Here is a 21,895-nt window from a genome sequence, read left to right on the forward strand (position 1 = left end):
AACTACGCATGCTGGCACTGTGAGACTGCCAAAGTAGGCTGAAGCAGTGAAGCTGACAAAAAAAACAAGCAATTGAGTGTGAAAGATATTAGAATCCTCAGAAGCATTTGTCATTCCTAAAGAAGCTATATAATATAAAAATTTGTGAGTGCTCACTGTGTGAAAGTCACAGTGTAAGGCTCTGTCTTTATAATGGCAGTGTTTGCTGCAGTCCATTATTTTCATACTTTCCACTTTCTTACACTACCTTTATCAGAGATCATACATTATTTTCAAAGTAATGCAAATGACACTCCATAGAATGAGTAATGAGTCTTTTCAAAAATGCTTCAGAAATGGAGTCTCCCAATTTAATGTTTTATACCATCAGGAGTGACTAAGTGTTGGGAATGTGGTTTCACATTGAGGGCACTATATACATAAGGGTATATGCTTTAGAATTGCAGTCTCCCATTCCAAATACATTACATATCAATCATTGGCTCAAACCTGTTTTCCAGTTTTAGTCTTAATGTCTTGATTCATTAAGAAAACTATAGGCCATTTTGAGTGACTTTAAGACTTCCAACTAATGTCTGTTAAGTGTGTCTTACAGGTCCTGATGTTTCGGTGTGTAACCCATTGTAGGGTGTAAGCTGTATTAAGCTATAAGGAGGAAGCTCTATAGTATGCACACAAGAGTTGTAACATTTCCTGCTTGTCCGTCTTTTGGCTCTGTCACCTTTCAGTTTGAAAACAGAGAGCTTCTGTCCTGATAATTCACTGTCAAAAATCACCCACCCCCCCAGTATTAGGTCATTTATTATGTATCAGGCAGTATATCTAGATGACTGCAGATATCTTGTGCAGCCAGCATCTGCCTTCTGCAAAAATGAACTATTGCAACAAAGTTATCAAGTGGTTTAATTGAAGGTCTGCAATATGTCAGCTAATGCTGCTTTCACATACTATCGTACATAGGGGTTTACCAGTCAAAAGTGGCACATGAATGTCTCAATGGACCTACTAAGGCATAACTTTGTTACCTGAACTAAACTGACCAAAGAATGCCATCGTTCCTGGCTTGTGTGTACCCATGGCTTGAATTGGGCTGGTATATCATACCAGCAATTTCCTGTTTCTGATTTGTGAACTGGTGTGTTGTGATATATGATGGTCCAACCTTGATGTGGACACCACAGTTCTACACAATATTCCATGTATTTTATCACCATTGGGGCTCTCTAAAACCATTTTTTGAATTGCATGTAAATAAGCACACTTAACAATCCAATCTGGCTTGAGTTTGTATGTATCTTATACTACAATAAGAAGACGTACTGGAGTAAGAAGAATCTGACAGAATAGGAAGCGTGTGTACCCAAGGGAGCCACTTGCTTACCACATCTTCTTTAAGCTTTGCCTAACTTTCCTTCATTCACTTCTTGCCACACAGTCTCTTTTTCCTGTGCAGGGCTCCAGCCCTTCTTCAAGCACCATTTCTTTGCACGGTTACAGCTGCAGCTTGGTCAGTGGCTCTGTTCTGCTTGCAGCATTCATTTGCATGAACTGCATGCTTCATTCCTCCGTGCAACCACTTCTAGGCACTGAGCCGAAAAAAGGATGCAGTGCCAAAGAATACCTCTACTTGCTAGAGCATTATTACCAATAAATGTAGATAAATAAAAAAACACTGGTCTGCTACTTTTCTTTTTTCTATAACATGACCAAATTTAAATAAAATCAGTCAAAAAGTGTTTTTTGTTGTTTTGGGGCGTTTTAGTTTTTCTTATGCTACCGCTAAATATAATATATATTGAAATGTTCTTTTTTAGTGGACACCTACTAGCCAATTTCAGTTTTTTAACTAAGTGGAAAATAGTGTTTTTGTTGATGAGTGAGTGAGTCAGTTAGTCAACTTTGCATTTTATATATAGCCTAATATCTAGGTTTCTAAAGAGGAATCTGATGATAATGTCAGGAGGACAGCCAAAAACAAAACTACAGTTAAACTGGAGAAAAAAATAAAATATGCAGGGGTTCCAAGGCCAAAAGACAGCCTAACCCCCACAGGGGGTTTAAGTCATTCCTCATAGTTTCCAGGCTTGGTCTTAGAGGATATGGTGCAGTGGGACTAATTGGACCACTGGTGCACCTGCCTTCATTTGAACATCACAGGTGGCTGCACATGCCTCAGTCCCTTTTTTTTTAGTTCCACATCCCTGACGCGGCTTTATCAAATACACTGAAATTAACCACATATTGTTTATTAGTTTAAGGTATCTTATTATAATTAACCTGTAACAATATAATGGTCCATGGAATGGCCAAATTATTACAAATACCATAGCTGCTTTAGCGTTGTTACTGTCACTGCACCTACTTCTTCTTCTTTCAGCTGCTCCCGTTAGGGGTTGCCACAGCGGATCATCTTTTTTCATATTACTCTCACTGCACCACTCGGAGTATTTATATCACTGTATCTGAGTATGGAATCACAGCTCTACAGGAGCTGATCAGAAAGAGAATTATCGGTGTACAGCATCTAGTACACGCTGCCTCAGCCATGCTGCCTATTTAAACTGTTCTCATTTGGCAAACGCTTCAGAGCCTTTCCTCTGCTGACCTCGCGGTTCAGAAACAGTTTCATCCCAAGAACTATGACCACAATCAATCAGTCCATCGAGTGCTCATTGTAGAACTGTTTGTACTTATAAGTACAATTACCTCACTGTAAACTTGCGATAGTTATTGTATAATATTACACAACGTGAGCCATTCTAGCGCGTATTTTCATTTGATAATGATATCGTTTTTAAGATGAAATGCAGCAAAATATGTTTATTATATTATACAGATAAAACTTTAACTTCATTTAAATAATCTATATTGTTAATAATTAAACATGTGAGGACACGGTGTTGCAGCGCTAGCAAGGAGCTGGCGCCCCGCTGTATTCTTGCTGAGGCTGGCGCAACACTGGAAGGATAGATGGATAGAATAATTAAACATGTGCTATGAAGATATTACAATGTTCTTTAAAAGTTTTGAAGAATCTGCGTTCTCAGCTTACAGATGGCTTTATATCTATTACAGAGCTGATTGTGTGGCGATTGGGTATTTGGAGAAAGTAAAAGAAGGACAAGAATTGGGGGTTAGTATGTTTGAAAGAGACAGTACTGCTGCAATAAATTATTTCATTGAAGGTCGCGTATGGCGCAGCAAGAATCTTGCATGAGGCAGGAACAATCTCTGGACGAGGCACCAGATCGTCACTATCACTGCGCAATCGTGCTCCCATGTTTAATACATGATTTAATTGCTATCATCATGAAAATGATATCAAGTATACATCTCAGTATTTAAATTATTCAGAGAGCTGTAATATCATGCATGTAATGGATTCTGTGTCCTTTCGGAGGAAGAGAAGCCTGTTTAAGAAGCATGTAGTGATTCGCACACACAGAGCACATAGAAGAACGCATACAAAACAAAGCATCTAACGTGCTACTTTAATTACGATGGGATTTGAGAAACTAGTAAATTAAATGATTTTAAGATGGTTTATGATCTACTTTAATGACAAAATAAACTGCGTGATTAAAGTGGAAATTTCGAGATTAAAGTTGACATTTCGTGCTTTTTCCCCCACTGTGCCGCTATTTTTTTTTCTTTTCTCTGTACCCTACTAAGCTTTCATATGACACTCAGACGGTGGGCTACGACTCACCTTTTCATGGCAACTTTGATATCTGACAACTTCTTTTTTATTTTGGGCACTGTGCAACTTTGTGAACTTGAGTTTTCAAGTTTCTCTGACACTCTGTCACTCGATCAACTTCCTTTTGTTGTTTATACCACTGTTTAAACAGTATAATAGTATGTTTTTCCTTGCCTCCACTTGGTATTCACTGAAGTTCTTCTATTTTCCCCTGTGCTTTTGCCATTGCCTTTTCACAGAATGCTGAGCTTAAGGGCTATTTATAATGATTTGCATATTCAAAAAGGCATAATTCTGGGAGGAGTTTGGGGAGTGGCAGCAGGCACGTGCACGTGCGCTACTTTTCACGCTGACCAGGATTTATGGAACGGAAGAACGTGGAAGTTGGCGAACACACAGATTTATGCATCTGGATTTTTTGGTGCGTACGAACATTTCCGCTTTTGTCAGTACGCCATGTTATACTGTGAATTCTACGCATGGCATTTCTCTGACAGTCTTTTGTGCCCTTCTGGTCAGAAATGTGGTGGCTGTATGGTGAAAGATTTCATCTTATTTGCAGTTATTATCACTGTCACTTGTTAAAATGTAATTCTTCCGAATAGAAGTTTAAAATGAGTGAGTGATTGGGTCATTTTTGTAATCACTAAATTCCTCAGATTAGGCTGATTTAGATAATTATGCCAATAGGATTTTAGAGGGGGGCCAATGATGGACGCCTGCATATATTTTGTAACTGTAATTTATGAGGTTCATTTTCACCATTTGGAAAAAACAAAATCTATAATTGTTGAGCATTACTTGGGTATAAATGAGAACAAACAAGTGTGTTATGGAAGGCTTGTGCTTTTTTTTTAAAAATTAAATAACTAAAAGCAGGATTGGGAATGTTGTTGCAGTTGCTATCAACTTCTATCATAGTTCATTAGTGAGTATTTTATCTTGTACTTTTTACAGCAAGCAACAATCTATGGCATCTTGAAAACTAATAAACAAGATTCTATACAATATAATATTGTTGAGTGGTTCGTATAATGCCATTTTTAAATCAAGATTTCATGAATTTGTGTTTTTAATTTCCTTTGACTTAAATGTAATTTAGCATAATATGCCATCAGTTTGAATTATTTCAATGTACCATTTCCTTACTGTACTGTTTTTACTACTGGAAGGAATAATGTAGTTTTGCTCAATAAATAATGGCCACTCTTGGTTTATACCTAGCTGCTGGTTCATGAGTCAACCAACTGTAGGTCTCCTCTTTCTGCCTCTCTGCCCAGCTGGCTGCCAAGTCATTTTAAAATGGCCCAGTGTGGCAGTTTGTGTTGGACTCTCCACCCCATACACATTGCCAGCTTTGTGCCTGTTGGTGTGGTGACAGGCTCTGCCATAACTACACACTTAAATCACAATAAAACTGCAGGAAGACCGGTTGATGGGTCAATGTGAAGATGATAAATACAGTAACTTCCCCAGCTGAACATGCCATTAATTCACTACTGTGGTTAGGGTTGCCTGATGTGGGCTAAGGCATTAGCACTGTAAAACCACAAAGATGTTTTTTTTTGTCTCCTTGTGAAACCCTGAGTGGAGGCACTTCACCTTCCAGTGCTTCCACTACATTAATAGCTGAAAAGAAGCATCTTGGTGCTTACAATGAAAGGCACTGTAAAAATGCAGTATGTAAAATAAACATTTCACAAGATTTGGCCTGGAAATCACTCTAGCCTTTGATCCTTACAGTGTTTTCAGAACTGGCACTGCACATGCTTTAGTGCTTCTTCTCTTAAGCATTAGGCCATTTGGGATGCTATTAGTAAAATCACTCTTGCAGCTCTTCTTACCTTTGGGGTGTTGCATAGCTATTCTAGAGGATTTAAATACTAGCTGTGGCTGATGAACATCCCCAGGGCTATGTCAGTGTTCTTTAGGTGTCCTTGGTACAATCATTTTTTGAGAATACTTTTGCCTCTCATTCTTGTTTGTAGGTCATTTTCATTTTGGCTTCATTTATAGGAATGCTTCAGCCTTTGAATATTTCAGAAAAAGTACTTTGAGATTCTCTGCTGTTCAGCATGATAGGCAGTGCCTGATTTAAAATCTTATTATTGATAGCCTGTCTAAACCATTCCTCTTGCATGCTGGTTTATATTTGAACATAAAAGAGTTTATCATTTTATTAGCATTCCAATTGTCTTGTTCTCTCTTTCTTTTGACTTTTCAAGGTCATGCTTCAGTTTATTTGTCAGCATGCCAGGGACACAATTCCTGGAATGGGAGGGGGAAGGGAAAACCCACTCCATCTTCTTAGGGGAGCTTGAGTTTTATATGAAAGAGAGACATAAAACAAAGCTAGGAGAATGGCCTTCAGATCTGTCATGAGGAGACCTTTTTCCCTCTGGATAGAGGAGCCAGTAAGGCACCAGGTTGTTGATGCTTGTTTTATTTATAGCCACGATCAACAGATATTTGTCATCCCCCAAGAATAGTGCAGTGTGTCTGTTCATCTAACCACTTGGACAGCAGGCAGCTGGAAAATTAAATTTATGGCAACTTTCCTTCTTAATACTGATAATGTACTGTATGTGCGATATGATATGAAAAGCTCTGTATAAAATAAAGACTACAGTAACAATTATATTGTCATCCCCCAAGAATAGTCAGTGTGTCTGTTCATCTAACCACTTGGACAGCAGGCAGCTGGAAAATTGAATTTATGGCAACTTTCCTTCTTAATACTGTAGTACTAGGGTGTTGTACCGTGTTAGCCATTATGAATGTAGAGAAAAGCCAAGCAAAATGACACCTTTTATTGGCTAACTAGAAAGATTACAATATGCAAGCTTTCGAGGCAACTCAGGCCCCTTCTTCAGGCAAGATGTAATCAATCTAATCTAGTTAGCCAATAAAAGGTGTCATTTTGCTTGGCTCTTCTTAATACTGATAATGTACTGTATGTGCGATATGATATGAAAAGCTCTGTATAAAATAAAGACTACAGTAACAATTGTATTGTAAAGTATTATGTGGCTTGTTATAAATATGAATTGGCTGTATTTTTTAAATGTCTTGTGGTGGTATTTGTTGTGTAACCAGTGTTTCTATCATTATTGACATCTAAAACAGAAACTGCCGTTAATGTAAAATAAATTAAATGTGTTAACTAAAATGCTAATAAAAAATTTAAAAACTGGAAAAAAAATGAAAATGGTAAATAATAAGGAAACTGTTTTCTGTAAAATTTAGTTTCTCAACACTTGTCTATATGCATAATGTGCCAGTATAGTCTTTAAAATTTTACAGCCATAATATAAGCTTAGACAAGAAAACTAATTTGTGCATATGAGCGTTTCTTCTTTTTACAATGAGACACTATGTTATTGGCATCACATCACTGATCCGCTTTGGTATTGTCATCTGGCAAAATACAGCAAATCAAATTTAAATGTTAATAAATTATGCAACCAACCACTGCCCAGGAACATTTTTTTCCCTATTAACTGCATACAGGCAGTGTGGCCTACTGGTTTAGACTTTGGACGTCATACCCTGAGGTTGTGACCATGAGCAAGCCACTTCATCCGCCTCAGCTCCAATTGGAAAAACTACAGAAATGTAACAAGTTGTATCTCTCAAATTTTCTAAGTTTCCATGGATAAGGACAGAAGTCAAATAATAGTTAATAATAAATAATAATAATTGCATAAATTGAAACATCGGCACATTCGGTTTAGAATTGCAGAGATTTCAGGTGACAATGACAATCCACAGTAAATGCATGCAAGCAGAAGTGGGTAGCAATGCCTAACATTTACTCCCATTACTTGTACTTATGGAAATTTTAGGAAAATAAAATACTTTTCAGACTACTTTTTGGCAACGATACTCAAGCACTCTTGTTTTGTTAAGTTAAATTTCTGTATTCATTGATATTGTTACATTTCTTTTTTTAATTTAAGATTTTTAACCATAAAGATCAAGTACCAGCTTTATTCCATCAACTGGCTTATTCTGTTGATTTCAACTGGTATTTTCAGCTATCGTCAGTTTTCCCTTTGGCAAAAAAGTGGGCCACGGAAGAATAAGTCCGATTCTGCAAGGGTGTTGTTGGAAATTTAGTAACTGAAACCTCTAAATAAAATATCAGTTTAGTTTTAATCCAGTTATTTACTGCAGATAATAATTTGAAACAGTGCAACTTTGAGGTATAAACACTAGCTACTGCACCACCAAGTTTCAGGGGCTCAGATTTATTCTTAGCCTTGTCACAGTCCAGCTGTTTGCATGGGTTGATTGCATTGCATGAATGTGTCCAGTGATATGCAGGGGCCGTGGGCCCCATGCTACAAACATTGGCATTACATATTTTTCAAAACATTTTCTGAAAGCAAACCTGCTTGCATGTATACAACCAGTAGAAATGTGTCTATGTGAATTCCTGCCCTATGGAAAAGTTAATGTAATACTTTGAGTACATATGCAGCTGCAAGACACTGGTGAAAGAAAGATGGAACATTGTTAGGTTGTATATTGCTTTTTGAGTGAGTGGTTTGAGATTTTTCTAGTAGATGTACAGTACAGGTTTCAATTGTAGTCCCATCACTAGTCTCCTTAAGTTTAGGGAGGTTTTGAATAGCTTTTAGACCTGGTACTTTTTTTTTCTTTTCTTTTACTCAAGAACTGACTGACTGACAGATGTTCTTGAATGATTACTTTAGTGATATTTTTTGAAATAACAGTACTTGTGCCTATCTATCTATCTATCTATCTATTTGGACAACTCTGTCCACCAGTGGGAAATGCACAACGGGAGACTGAAGTGTTTTTGAAATTAAATCGCCAATTAGTTGAACTTACTGCAGGTTAAAGTAATATGTGACAACAGAACCTACTAGTTATTTGATTCGTGCATTTTTCTGCCTTGAACTGTCACATTATATGAGAAATTTGCTTAATGTATTTATGTATTAAGTTAACTGGTAGTAAAAATGTATGATATACAGTTTGACATCTATAAAGAAAACTATGGTTTTAGACTTGAATAAATGAACAGCAGAGTGGGTTTTCTTAATCTATGAACTTTACATAGATTTGCTTTACTGCACAAGTGTTTACTCTCTCTTTTTTCTTTTTTTTTTACCTTCCTTTAAATGCTGAGCCCATTATGTTCTAAACTGATTGAAATTAATCCACCAGTTCTAATTTATGCATGTTCTTCATGAAAAAACTATTTGAATGCAGTGTTTAGAGAGTGACTGGTGACAAAAACTGCAGTCACTAAGCTTGAGTTCCCTGGCATTTGAACCCATAACTGTGCATTCTAAAAATATAAAGCTTAAATAGCCATTAGTCTAATGGCAATACCAGCTATTTCCACTTGAGAACCATAAAACAAGTCCTATTGGATTGATGCAGATGTTATTGCATTTTATTTATAAACCATATTAGAATATTATATTAAGTGGGGAAAAAACATAATTTTTTTTTTTACTTGCAGCAGCTGTTGCATGACGAAAATGGCCAAATTAGTTCATTATACAGCAGAAACAAAAATGTGCACAATCAGCTCACTCTAACTCAAGCTTTAACTTGAAGCACTTCAAAGTTGTGTACTTCAGCTGTCTCTTCCAAAGTCCTTATAGTTGACATAGTTAGTAATGTATGAATTTTCAATATTCTCTTGTGCGTGTGTTTATATTGCATCGTTTTGTTTTATGTTTATGTTGCATTTCATTTTCATATCAGTAATTATTGTATGGCGTGTTGGGCACATACTGTATATGGTAGTGCCCTTAATGAGAATAGACTGGGAATAAAACTTAACTTTTGTAAAGATCCACAATGTGTAGTTAAAAAATACCAAAACTGGAGAAGTGAAAAAATGTAACAAGATTAACAATGTTGCCGACTTTGTATGTGTTTATATAAATATTTAGGATTCAAAGGAATGTGATGTACTGTAAGTTATTTCTTCATAACACTTAAATAATCAATTTGTAGCTATTTTTTAATTAAAATACAAGTGTAAGTGCATGTCATAATGTCATAATCCAAACAAGCTTAAGATTCTCAAAGCACTCTTTCCCACTCCATCTCTTTTGTGCATTTCTTTGCTTGGCCTATGCTGTTTATCTCATAGAAGTTAATACATAACCATTGATAATATCTACAAAAGCAGGATAAATACACAGTATAACAGTTTTCAAAAGGTATCAATATTTTTACCTCATTGCTTCAACCCAGATACATTCTGCTAAACTTTTTTTTTTTGGTAATGGGCTATGTGAAACTTGCAGAGCTTAAAAAACTCTGAATTTATCAGCTAAAAATGAAATCCTGTAACTTGAGGCACAGGCTGAATTACTTGCAAATAGAGTTTCACCCAAAACGAGCAAATAAATTAGACTAGCTAATCCAGCAATGAACAGTCATAAAAATAACAATAATATACAGTATTTAGTTCATTTTCTTGAAATAAAAATGCAGTGTTTTTATTTTATTACCGTTGTTAGTGTCTCATTTAAAAACTAAATGGCAGGTCAACAATAACTGAGAGGCAAGTTGTTATTGCCATTTTTGTAGAGATAATACAAATGAAATATTTGCTTTAACATAAAGACTGTTTTTTCTGAGTTCTTCCTTTATTTTCACAGGGTTTGAGAGAGGAAAAGAAGACACTTTGCAGCCAAAAGAGGATGCGGCTCATCCCATTTCAAAAAGCAAGGTAAGCAGTAATATATATATATATAGGGGGCTTCGCTCACCCACCCCCAGGTTTGGTTTACTGGATATACAATTTAAAGAGACTGTTATTTTCATGGAAATTGTTACATATGCATTATTTTCACTTTTACTTTAAAAACTTTTGTAAAAACAATACTTGTCCTTTATTTCCAGCCCCGTGCATGGTTACATCTCTTCCTCGGGGGGGGGGGGGGGGGTTTGATGAACGCACGCTAAGGATATGCCGTCAGATCATCTGCTGTCTTTCTGCTGCTGGAGAGCTGCCTGTTCTGCTTGTCGCATGTCGTTGTTTTAAGAGCTGGGAGCACATGATGCGTGTCTGCCAAAAGCAATCCAAGAACTGCTAGGTTAGATGTCTGTGGACTTGTTTTACATGATGGCTCACTGCCTTGTCTCGCGTGATGTTGTAAAAACAATAATTGTCCTTTATTTCCGGCCCTGGGCGTGGTTAAATCTCTTTCTTGCAGGATGTATAACGTTGCTCGCGTTGTTGGGGGGGGGGGAGCTGCCCGTCGATCATTTTAAAACCTGTACAGCCGCTGACCTTTTTGCCACTTCGTGTCTCTGCTGCTCGTATTGTGATCGCTTCTCCATGATCATAAATATACACCTGACCGAATTGTGTTTTCTTTGAAATTAAACTTGTCGTTGCTTTATATGTTGCGGGACCACAGATTCTCATTGCGTATGGTCCATTATTGTGTAAATATACATTTTGTGCATTGAATGATGCGAAGGCAAAAAGACTTTGTTTTCTGCTGTTTGCCTTTTATTTCTGACCTTGCTTTGCCCTGCTATTTTTTCAATTACACCTGGTCCTGATGATTAATTTCCTTTTGTTTGTGCTAATGCGATCTTTTAGTCGTCGACGTTTCATTTATAACGTATTGTCCTTTATATGCTTTATATGCACTGAGACCCCTGGATCTGTGTGTGCTGCATGCCTTTACACTACTGATTTTTTTGCTGGTCATGCTGTGATATTGCTTGTAAGTAGGGCATGTCTTACAAGAATCTCATGTTCTGTATCCCGCGAGACGCTCCGTGGCCATTCTCTTTCATCTCATGGGTCTTTTATTTGTCTTCCGTGATCTTAACGTGAAGATCACCTATCGTCTCCTAGTCATTCCTTCCCACAGGATTTTTTTTATAATAGATATATACACTGTATATTTGTGTGTGTGGAAGTGAAGTTCTGTAATATGGCTGGCACATATCTTAAAACTGATTTTTTCTATTCCTAAGCTTTCGGCAACCTAGCAGGTGTTATCATCAGGGGAAAATTATTAGACATACAGGAATCAAAGGCAATCTATAGCAAATAAGGAGGGGAAGGGGAGGTTGTAAGGGGGTGGGTTTTGGAAGAGGTTGGTCGTAAAGTCTTTTTTTTTATTATTTGGATGTTCTTCTATTTAAGCCTGCATATGCTGCATTCAAGTCCCAACTGTCTGTTAATGGTATTTTCGTTATTTTAAGATACATGACCCATTTTCTGTTTGTGGATCTCTACCTACAAATAAATATATATCCAAATAATGAATCAAAAATGAAAAATAAAAATGTTTTTAAAAGCAGTTTTCAAAATAAGCAGAATATCAGTCCCCAAAGCATGGATGTCTACTGCACAATTGGGTAACTTATTCCTTGTGGCATTGATTCTCTACAGAAAGAAACTACTGTATTTTCTACATTTACCTTTAACTAAATACCATGAGCTCTACATGTTCTTGTTGGAAACTTAATTTTAATGTAACAGCTGGTATCTAGCCTATGAATTTTTGTCAGTTTTACATAGTTGTATCATGTCACCTCTTAATCTATGTGGTAATAAATCGAACAGATTCAACTCCTTTAGTCCTTTCTTAACTTATACCTTGCAGTTCTGGAATAAGTCCATTTTGTCTTTTTTGCAATATTAAGATTAAAACTGCTGTCAATACTCTAGATGAAGCCTCACTAGTACACTGTATAAATTAAGAATAACCTGCCATAGCTTGTACTCAACACATAATGCTGAGTAATCCTGTTAGAGACATTAATCATTTCTGTCTACCATCTGCATGTGGATAGTGGTTAGTGATGATTCCACTTCATCTGGTCTACTTTTAAATTTTAGACATTTCATTGTGTATTTATATGTATTATTTTTACTACTTGTGTGATGCTTTCCATTTACTTGCATAATATTTTTTTTTAACTTATAATAATTTTCCTGACTCTAGGGTGTCCACCATTCCACCTGTCTTGAAACAGCATACAGATTGTAACATCAGTATTCTGGACTCAGATTATATCTGCTTTGCTAATATAAATGACAACTTCTTAAAATACTTTCACTTAAGACATGAAACCCACAGATGTTTTTGGTGTTGGTCCCTAAAAATGTTATCATAAATTCTGTGTGTTGCTGTGGTTACTTACTGTATGTGAGCATAACTTGTGAACATGACAGCATTCATTATTTGCCATCCAATCTGGCGGCTCTTCTCTCGATTTTCTTTAGTGCTCTTGTTTTTGTTTTGTTACATGGAGACCAGAACTCCACTGAGTCCTTTCCTTTTAAAGAGATGGAGATTAAGTGGAAACTTAACTGAGGTGTTTAAAGTCATAAAGCAAATTAGTATGGTGGATTCTAGCTGTTAGTTTAAAGTGAGTTTTTCAAGATCACTGAGATGCAACTGGAAGCTGGTTAATAGTAAATTGCATGTTAGCAGTTTTTCTTCACCCGGGTAATTCGAAATAAAGTACCAAGTATGGTGGTAAGTAATGCCTCTAAAGCTCTACTGGGTGATATTTTTTGCAGAATTTTACTGAAGAGAGATTGATGAACTAGAGGTTGAATGGTTTGTTCTTGTCAAAATTGTTTATTGTTCTGGTGTTAATATTTTAGAATCTGAATTGTATAAAGGTGTTTGATTTAAAAAAAAAAAAAAAAATTTTTTATTTAAGTATTGATTTTATATATTTACTCAACCTGACCAAAGTTTTCAGCACACTGCTGTTTTAAATCAACCTGAAAGTTACTATTTATTAATGCCCGAGTTACTTAGCTCCTGATATGCACAGGTTCTCAATACAGTATTTCTAAGATGTGGTAAAGCTTAATATGATTTGCCAAACCCGAGTAATTCCTTAGTGCCTGTGGAGAAATTGTTTGCGGAGTGAGGTGTGCATAGCAGAAACTAGGCATTATCACCCAGTGCATGTTCATTTGGGTTGTTTGTTGGACAGTGAGTCACATTAGTGTGTTCTTTCATGACTGTGTTTGACATTTGATGGAAATATAATACAGACTGGAAATAACTATTCATTTTCTAAATGATGTAAAAATGGAATTATGCCAAACCATATATTCACCAGTAATCCCACAAGTATTAAGTATTAAAAAAGTAGAACAAAAAACCTTAATATTTTTTTAAATATGCATTGTCAATGAGAACATGTTAAACAACAGATACCTTCAGGTGACAATGCGCTACATCAAAGTGAGTTAATCAATTTCTCTGTAATCCCATTTTGTCTTTGCAGAAAGGTTTATGGCATGTACGCCCTCAGGAACGTGTTAGGGTTTAGTTTGTGATCACAATTATGAAACAATAATAAGAGTTTAATGTGGGTGAGCTTATCTTGGATTGCATGTATATTTTTACTTCTTTTGAGGTGCTATTGGCAAAGCTAACTTTACATTTACTTTAAAGAAATCTGGATAAGGTTGCAATTAATAGATAAAGCATCTTTACAGTCATTATCTAAGATATAGGAGTGATTTAAACCTTTTGTGATACTGGAAATGGTATACATTTTTAATATACAGTATATTCAAAATTCACATTCTTAAATGACAAAGTGATATTTATTCTAAGCCCAGGTTCCAAGCCCTACAGGATGTGATCCATATTTTCTTGGCTTATAAATTGTATCATTTGTCAAAAAGTCGATTATATTTAGGTATTGCAGTATTTCTGTTCATTCACTTTTTTGACTAATCAGTTCTCTGACAAAGGAAAATTGATTCTCTTTCTGACTAATATTTATTTTTTGTTCAAATTGTATACTATTTTTTGTTGCACCAAAGTTAAAATCCTGCATCATTTCAGGTCTTGTACTTGGCTGACAGAGCACTAAGATTGTTTCATCTCTAAGGTGGAATTTAAGACAGGTTGAGACCATTTGTGTGAGTGGTTCTTTGGGAATGAAAGTGCAGAGCTACCAATAATGGACTTCCTGATAGAGAGTTTGCTGCTTTGACGGCAGAAGTGAATGTGCTTGAAGTTAAAGTGGGAGTGATGTGAATTTCTAACAAAGTCGACACAGCTTGCCTTTTAATTAAAAATGAGAACGAAGGACGTTCTTCTGTGATTAACGGGATCAAGTTAACAGGAACAGAAGAAGCCATTTAAATATTCATGTGTAGCACAACGTGATTTACGGTGTGGCGTCACTATGATCAGATATTGCCAGCTATTTTTATCTTTGTCAATATGTGATGAAAGCTGTTGAGGAGGAGTTCGTTTGATATGGTGACAGCTAAGAACAACTCAGTGGTTCGTCTGTATAGTCTATTCAGTCAGACAGCATAGTATACAATATTTTTTCACTGGAAAAACTGGAAACAATTGGCTTGACATTGCTAAAGTGAGTCATTATGGGATATATTTATGAAATATTACATGAGGCACGTTCATTTTTCAGCTTATTGGTTTTTTTTTTGGGAGATAGGCTATAAACACAAAGGACTAAAGTCCGTCAGACATGTTTTGCTGTCGTTGTGTAGGGATTGCAGACAATTTTTTTGACTTGAATGTGTCAGGGTTACATGTGTCTTTTCAAGGTCATATCAGGTATGATCAGGACACTTAGGTTAAATTGCAGTGTTTTTTCAGCACAGTCAAAAGTCAAAGTGAACTTTATTGTCATCTCAGCCATATACAAGTATACAGATAGATGAAATTGCGAAGCTCAGGGTCCACAGTGTAACAACATGACGTGCAAATAATAAATTAAAAATAGAATTAAAATTCAAATTTAAAATTAAAACAAACAAATAATAATAATAATAATTCATTACATTTATATAGCGCTTTTCTCAGTACTCAAACCGCTATCCACACAGGGAGGAACCGGGAAGCGAACCCACAATCTTCCATAGTCTCCTTACTGCAAAGCAGCAGCACTACCACTGCGCCACCTGTGAGGTGGCAAGACAAGACCTTGTGCAAAGACAAGACAAAGAAGTAGCAGCAATATTGATGTGTAAGATATATAATGTTATTAATAAATAATAGATATAGATAATACAGAAATTATCAGTGTATGATAATAGTTGTTTAAGATGTGTGTAAACAATGACAGGTCAGAATGTTTCACAGCAGAAGGATAACAAGAACGTCAAAATACTTAAAGGTCTGTATGAGATTTTCAGTTCTTTTCTACCTGTACACTAGTCTTTGCAGGACAGTGGCTCGCATGTATAAAAGTTCTGTTTTTAGAGGTGGTTGAGGCCGTGTGGAAGGTCCCAGGGGGCAGCCTGGTGTTAAGGAGTCTGACAGCTTGGGGGTAAAAACTATCCTGCAGCCTGGCAGATCTGGCTCTGATGCTGCAGTATCTTCTCTTGGATGGCAGAAGTGTGAAAAGTCCATGTGAGGGGTGTAAGGGGTCCTGCACAATGCTGCAGGCCTTGCGGACACTGCGTTTGTAAAATATGTCCTGTAGTGAAAGGAGAGGAACCCCAATAATGTTCTCTGCTGTCTTCACTATCCTTTGCAGGCGCTTGCGGTCGGATATGTTGCAGTTGCCATACCAGGCCGATACCAGGATCGATCATTCTTAAAAGATCTTGTCTCTCTTGTTGTACAACCTCTGTTGTAGTGTGCACTTGGGTAGGGTACTGATAGCGGGTGAAGACTTCTATAAAGTGCATATAATTAAGAAGCAAAGATCCATTGCCTGACAAAGCTGACTCATTCAGCTGTAGTGCACATTCTTTTGAACCTAGTGTGCTCTACAGTCTTCTACATTCTCTGCCATTTTATCTGTGTATTTTTGCCCCGAAATTTTGCTTAGAGGAATCACTTTAAATTATGTGCTGCATTCTGTAAAAAAGCACTAAGAACCTCCCTAATTGCTTGTAGTGTGAGCATGTCTTCAGTTGTATGTAAGTTTTTAGATTTAGTAATTAAAGATTTTACACAAATAAGTGATATGTAAGTGTGGACAGCTGGTTAGTCTTCAAAACGTGCACAAAAACTAATTACAGTTGTACTGTGTATCTTGGAACTGGTGAAAGTTATGTAGTAACTTAACTCCCTTATAAACAATTCACAGACATATCCATCTTACTAACCGAAGGTTGTAAACCGGATATGGATGCAGGGGGCTGGGCACATCGAGGCGCACGCGCACGCGCACTGCTGCCCGCCACAGAGCAAAAAAAGAAACGAGGATTCGAAGGTTGTATTACAGTACGGAAACCCCAGAGGTTCACTAACCAAGGCTGTGACAACGCGCGCGCCTACAATGCGCTTGCGAAAGGAGTCACGGCTCAAACCAACTGTGACAACGCGCGCGCATACAACGTGCTTGCGAAAGGAGTCGCGGCTCAAACCAAAGAAAACACAGAGACGAGACTACGACCTGTGGACTGCACCTGGGGTAAAGCGTGCACTCCAGGTTGTACAGCCGCCCGGACGCGACCGCCCACACCACCGCATATACCTTCCATGATATGTCTTCACGCAGCAGCTTCCCACCGAGGTGCATATTGCGCTGTGGCGCTCGCCCCACAGTCAGACGCGGCAGCTTCCCAGAGTCAGTAGGTGGCCCCCAAACAACACAACCTGTTCAAGCAGTCGGTGTCAGCGAAGGCAACAGACTCACGCCTCCACAAAACGAAACCGCTTTAGTACAGATATGCTTATTGGATTAAATGACATTTCCCCAGACGCACCCGCCCTCCATGATATGTCATCATATCGGACGGAACAGAAACTGATTGCCATTCTAGGATTTCCGATTCACTAGCGAATCGTGGGGTTACTTGTGTCTATATAAATAGAGAAACTGGAACCAGTATAAAAGACATAAATCATAAAAGCCATTATAAAATGTGTTCATTTTAATACATATAGTGTGGGCTGGCAGTCACATTTGACTGAGTCCCAAAGAAAAGCCAACCGGGTTGCCCATTTAATGCACAATACAAAAATATTTGAAATACAGGCAATCACATTGCAGTTTGCCTGCAAACGGCTCTTTAAAGGTTTGGTCAACCTTTGGGGGAACTCAATGCAGGTCTTGGCTCTGTTCCAAAAAGCAATACCACCTTTTGGGGTTGTCCAATTTTATACTGTCTGAGCTGGAATGGGCAGAGCTCCTCTGTCTCTGTTGCCCTCATTGGGTGTCTTTTTGACACACATTGGTGTATGAGACAAGATCATTAGTGACGGCGCCCCCCCTCTCATCCCAGCTGGGTATTGCGTACCTCAGATGAGCCCAGAAGATGATCCTCTGGCCACTTGCATGACAATACTATCTGTCCTATTTGGACTGAAGTATAGAAAATAATATGTGATGAATGTAAAAGTTGATATAGATCAACTGAAATTGTCCTCTTGAATAAAGAAGAAATAATGATCACCTTATATATTTAACTGATATTGATACTGCCACAGCAAATCATCTTGTTCCATATCTTCCTGTCCTCTACATCTTGCTCTGTCACACCCATCATCTGCATGTCTTCTCTCACCACTTTCATAAACCTTCTCTTGGGCCTTCCTCTTTTCCTCTTGCCTGGTGGCTCTACTCTTAGCATCCTCTTCCGAATATACCCAGCATCTCTCCTCTGCACATGTCCAAACCAATGCAATATTGCCTCTCTTACTTTGTCTCCCAACCGTCCAACCTGAGCCGAACCTCTAATGTTGTACTCATTTCTAATCCTATCCATCCTCGTCACACCCAGTGCAAATCTTAGCATCTTTAACTCTGCCACCTCTAGCTCTGCCTCCTGCATTCTGGTCAGTGCCACTGTCTCCAACCCATATAACAAAGCTGGTCTCACTACCATCCTATAGACTTTCCCTTTCACTCTTGCTGATAACCGTCTGTCACAAATCACTCGTGACACTCTTCCCCACCCATCCCACCCTGCCCACACTCTCTTTTTCACCTCTCTTCCACAATCCCCGTTACTCTGTACTGTTGATCCCAAGTATTTAAACTCCTCCACCTTTGCCAACTCTATTCCCTGAATCCTCATCATTCCACTGACCTTCCTCTCATTCACACACATGTATTCTATCTTGTTCCTACTGACCTTCATTTCTCTCCTCTCTAGAGCATATCTCCACTTCTCCAGGGTCTCCTCAACCTGCTCCCTACTCTCTGTACAGATCACAATGTTGTCACCAAACATCGTAGTCCAAGGGGACTCCTGTCTGTTCACATCTGTCAACCTGTCAATCACCATTGCAAATAAGAAAGGGCTCAGAGCCAATCCCTGATGTAATCCCACCTACATGTTGAATGCATCCGTCACTCCTACCACAGACCTCACCACGGTCACACTTCCCTCATACATATACTTTACAACTCTTATATACTTCTCTGCCACTCCCGACTTCCTCATACAATATTATTACAACTCCTATTGAGGCACCCTGTCATATGCTTTCTCCAGGTCCACAAAGACACAATGCAATCTCCTTCTGGCCTTCTCTATACTTCTCCATCAACACCATAGAGCAAACATTGCATCTATTGTGCTCTTTCTTGGCATTAAACCATACTGCTGCTCACTAATCATCACCTCCCTTCTTAACCTAGCTTCCACTACTCTTTCCCATAACTTCATGCTTTGGCTCATCAGTTTTATCACCCTGTAGTTACTACAGTCCTGCACATCCCCCTTATTCTTAAAAATCGGCACCAGTACACTTCTTCTCCATTCCTCAGGCATCCTCTCTTTTTCCAAGATTCTATTAAACAATCTGGTTAAAACCTACACTGACATCTCTCCTAAACACCTCCATGCTTCCACAGGTATGTCAGCTGGACCAGCGGCCTTTCCATTCTTCATCCTCTTCATAACAGTCCTTACTTCCTCCTTGCTAATCTTTTACACCTCCTGACAAAGAACTATTTCCATCTTCTCAACACACCCTCCACGCTTGTGAGTATGTTTCCGTCTTTATCCTTTATGACCCTAACCTGCTGTACATCTTTCCCAGTTTGGTCCTTCTGTCCAGAAAATCGGTACAGGTCCTATTCTCCCTCCTTAGTGTCCAACCTCTCATACAACTCATCATACGCCTTTTCTTTAGCCTTCACCACCTCTCTCTTTACCTTGCACTTTATCTCCTTGTACTCTTGTCTACTTTCTGCATCTCTCTGACTTCCCCATTTCTTCTTCGCCATCCTGTTCTTCTGTATTCTCTCCTGTACTTCCCCATTCCACTACCAGGTTTCCTTATCCTCCTTCCTCTGTCCATATGTCACGCCAAGCACCCTTCTAGTTGTCACCCTTACTACTTATGCTGTAGTTGCCCAGCTGTCTGGTAACTCGGCACTGCCACCCATTGCCTGTCTTTTTCTCTTCCTTAAACACAACCTTGCAGTCTTCTTTTTTTAACTTTCACCATTTGATCCTTGGCTCTACCCTCACTCTCCTCCTCCTGCTGTCTAACTACACTTTCCTCTGCCACCACTTTGCAGTCTTCAGTCTCCTTCAGATTGACCCTCCTGCATAGGGTATAATCTACATGTGTGCATCTTTCTCCACTCTTGTACGTCACCCTATGTTCCTCCCTTTTCGTAAAATACGTATTCACCACAGCCACGTCACCCTATGTTCCTCCCTTTTCTTAAAATACGTATTCATCACAGCCATGCCCATCCTTTCCACAAAATCCACCATCATCTGACCTTTTTCATTCCTCTCCTTGACACCATACCTACCCATCATCTTCTCGTCTCCTCTGTTCCCTTTACCAACATGTCCATTGAAATCCACTCCAATCACCACTTTCTGTCCCTTGGTTACACTGTCCATCACTTCATCCAACTCACTCCAGAATTCTTCTTTCTCACCCACCCAACTTGCAGGGCATATGCACTAATAACATTTATCATCACACCTCCAATTCCAGCTTCATAATCATTACTCTGTCTGATACTCTTTTCACTTCCAAAATTATTGACATACTGTTCATTCAGAATAACCCTTACCCCATTTCTCCTCCCATCCACACCATGACAGAATAATTAGAATCCACCTCCGATCCACCTGGCATTACTCCCCTTCCATTTAATCTCTTTAACACACAATGTATGAACCTTCCTTCTCTCCATCATATCAGCTAACTCTCTCCCCTTACCAGTCATACTGCCAACATTCAAAGTTCCTACCTTCAGTTCCACTCATTTACCTTCCTCCTCCCCTCTTTCCTCCAGACATGTCTCCCCCTTCTTCTTCTCCTTCTTCTGCCAACAGTAGCCCAATTTCCACCAGCACCCTGTTGGCTAACAGTACTAGGCTGGTCGTTGTTAACCCGGGACTAATCCGGTCTAGTATGGAAAACTGTTTTGTTGTCCACATGTTGATCTGGCAAAATTTTACACCGGATGCCCTTCTTGATGTAACCCTCCCCATTTATCCAGGCTTGGGACCCTCACGAAGAAACACTGGTTTGTGCATCCCCTGTGGCTGGGTTATTTAACTGATATTGATACTGATTCTTTAAAATTGTCATTGTTGTTAGTAAAGGGTGCTCTAAAAGATGATTAGATTTTCATCCACCCTTCATTCCTTACAAGTACTGTTAGAAGTATCTTTCTAAGTGTCCTTCAATTCTGATACTAAATTTTAAACAATTTGAATTGTATACTTCTTGTGTTGTAGTGTGTAGATTGTGTTGCAGTTGGACATTCTTTAGGAATATTGTCCAACTTCTGATGAGGTATTTGGTAACTTTTGGTGATACTTAGATAATTACTGTTAATAGAATTAGCAAGGCACATAAATAAGTTATTTCACCATTCTGAATGTATTATGTATGAACTTGTAAAAAGAGTCAATGATGTTTTAAATGTGATTCTAGTAAAGTATAACTTACAGTCCTGGTTTCATTGAGTAGCTTGCTGAAGAGATCTTCTTAGGTGTTGTGTCAGGATTTTAACATACTGGGACTGATTCCTCTATTTCCTTTGGTGACTTTCTTGTTTTTCTTTTCTTTTACAGTCAGAATCTAAACTTTACAATGGATCTGACAAAGAAGTTTCAAATACTGGTAACAAGCTCACCAAGAAGGAGTCGCTTAAGGTAATGAACTCTGTCATTCTTTTTTCTTGATTGTAACCATGGTGACCAGTCATTTTTTCCCCCAACTATTATAGTTCTATTTACAAAGTTAAGATTATTGGTTTCTTTTATTAAAGTGTAATGGACCTACA

At 38.1% G+C, this 21,895-nt stretch overlaps 1 protein-coding gene across 7 annotated transcripts in view; it reads left to right on the forward strand.

Moving 5' to 3' along the window:
• The window catches only part of osbpl8 (oxysterol binding protein-like 8), a 268,722-nt gene that overhangs the window by 179,596 nt on the left and 67,231 nt on the right, over positions 1-21,895 (forward strand). For all 7 annotated transcript variants that reach the window (XM_051919551.1, XM_028818197.2, XM_028818239.2 and 4 more), the window contains 2 exons: positions 10,354-10,424; positions 21,684-21,764. In XM_051919551.1, the coding sequence (XP_051775511.1) occupies positions 10,354-10,424; positions 21,684-21,764 (152 nt within the window). The remainder of the gene's footprint in view (positions 1-10,353; positions 10,425-21,683; positions 21,765-21,895) is intronic.

This window comes from Erpetoichthys calabaricus, chromosome 1 (assembly GCF_900747795.2).
Source record: "Erpetoichthys calabaricus chromosome 1, fErpCal1.3, whole genome shotgun sequence".
Lineage (NCBI taxonomy): Eukaryota > Metazoa > Chordata > Cladistia > Polypteriformes > Polypteridae > Erpetoichthys > Erpetoichthys calabaricus.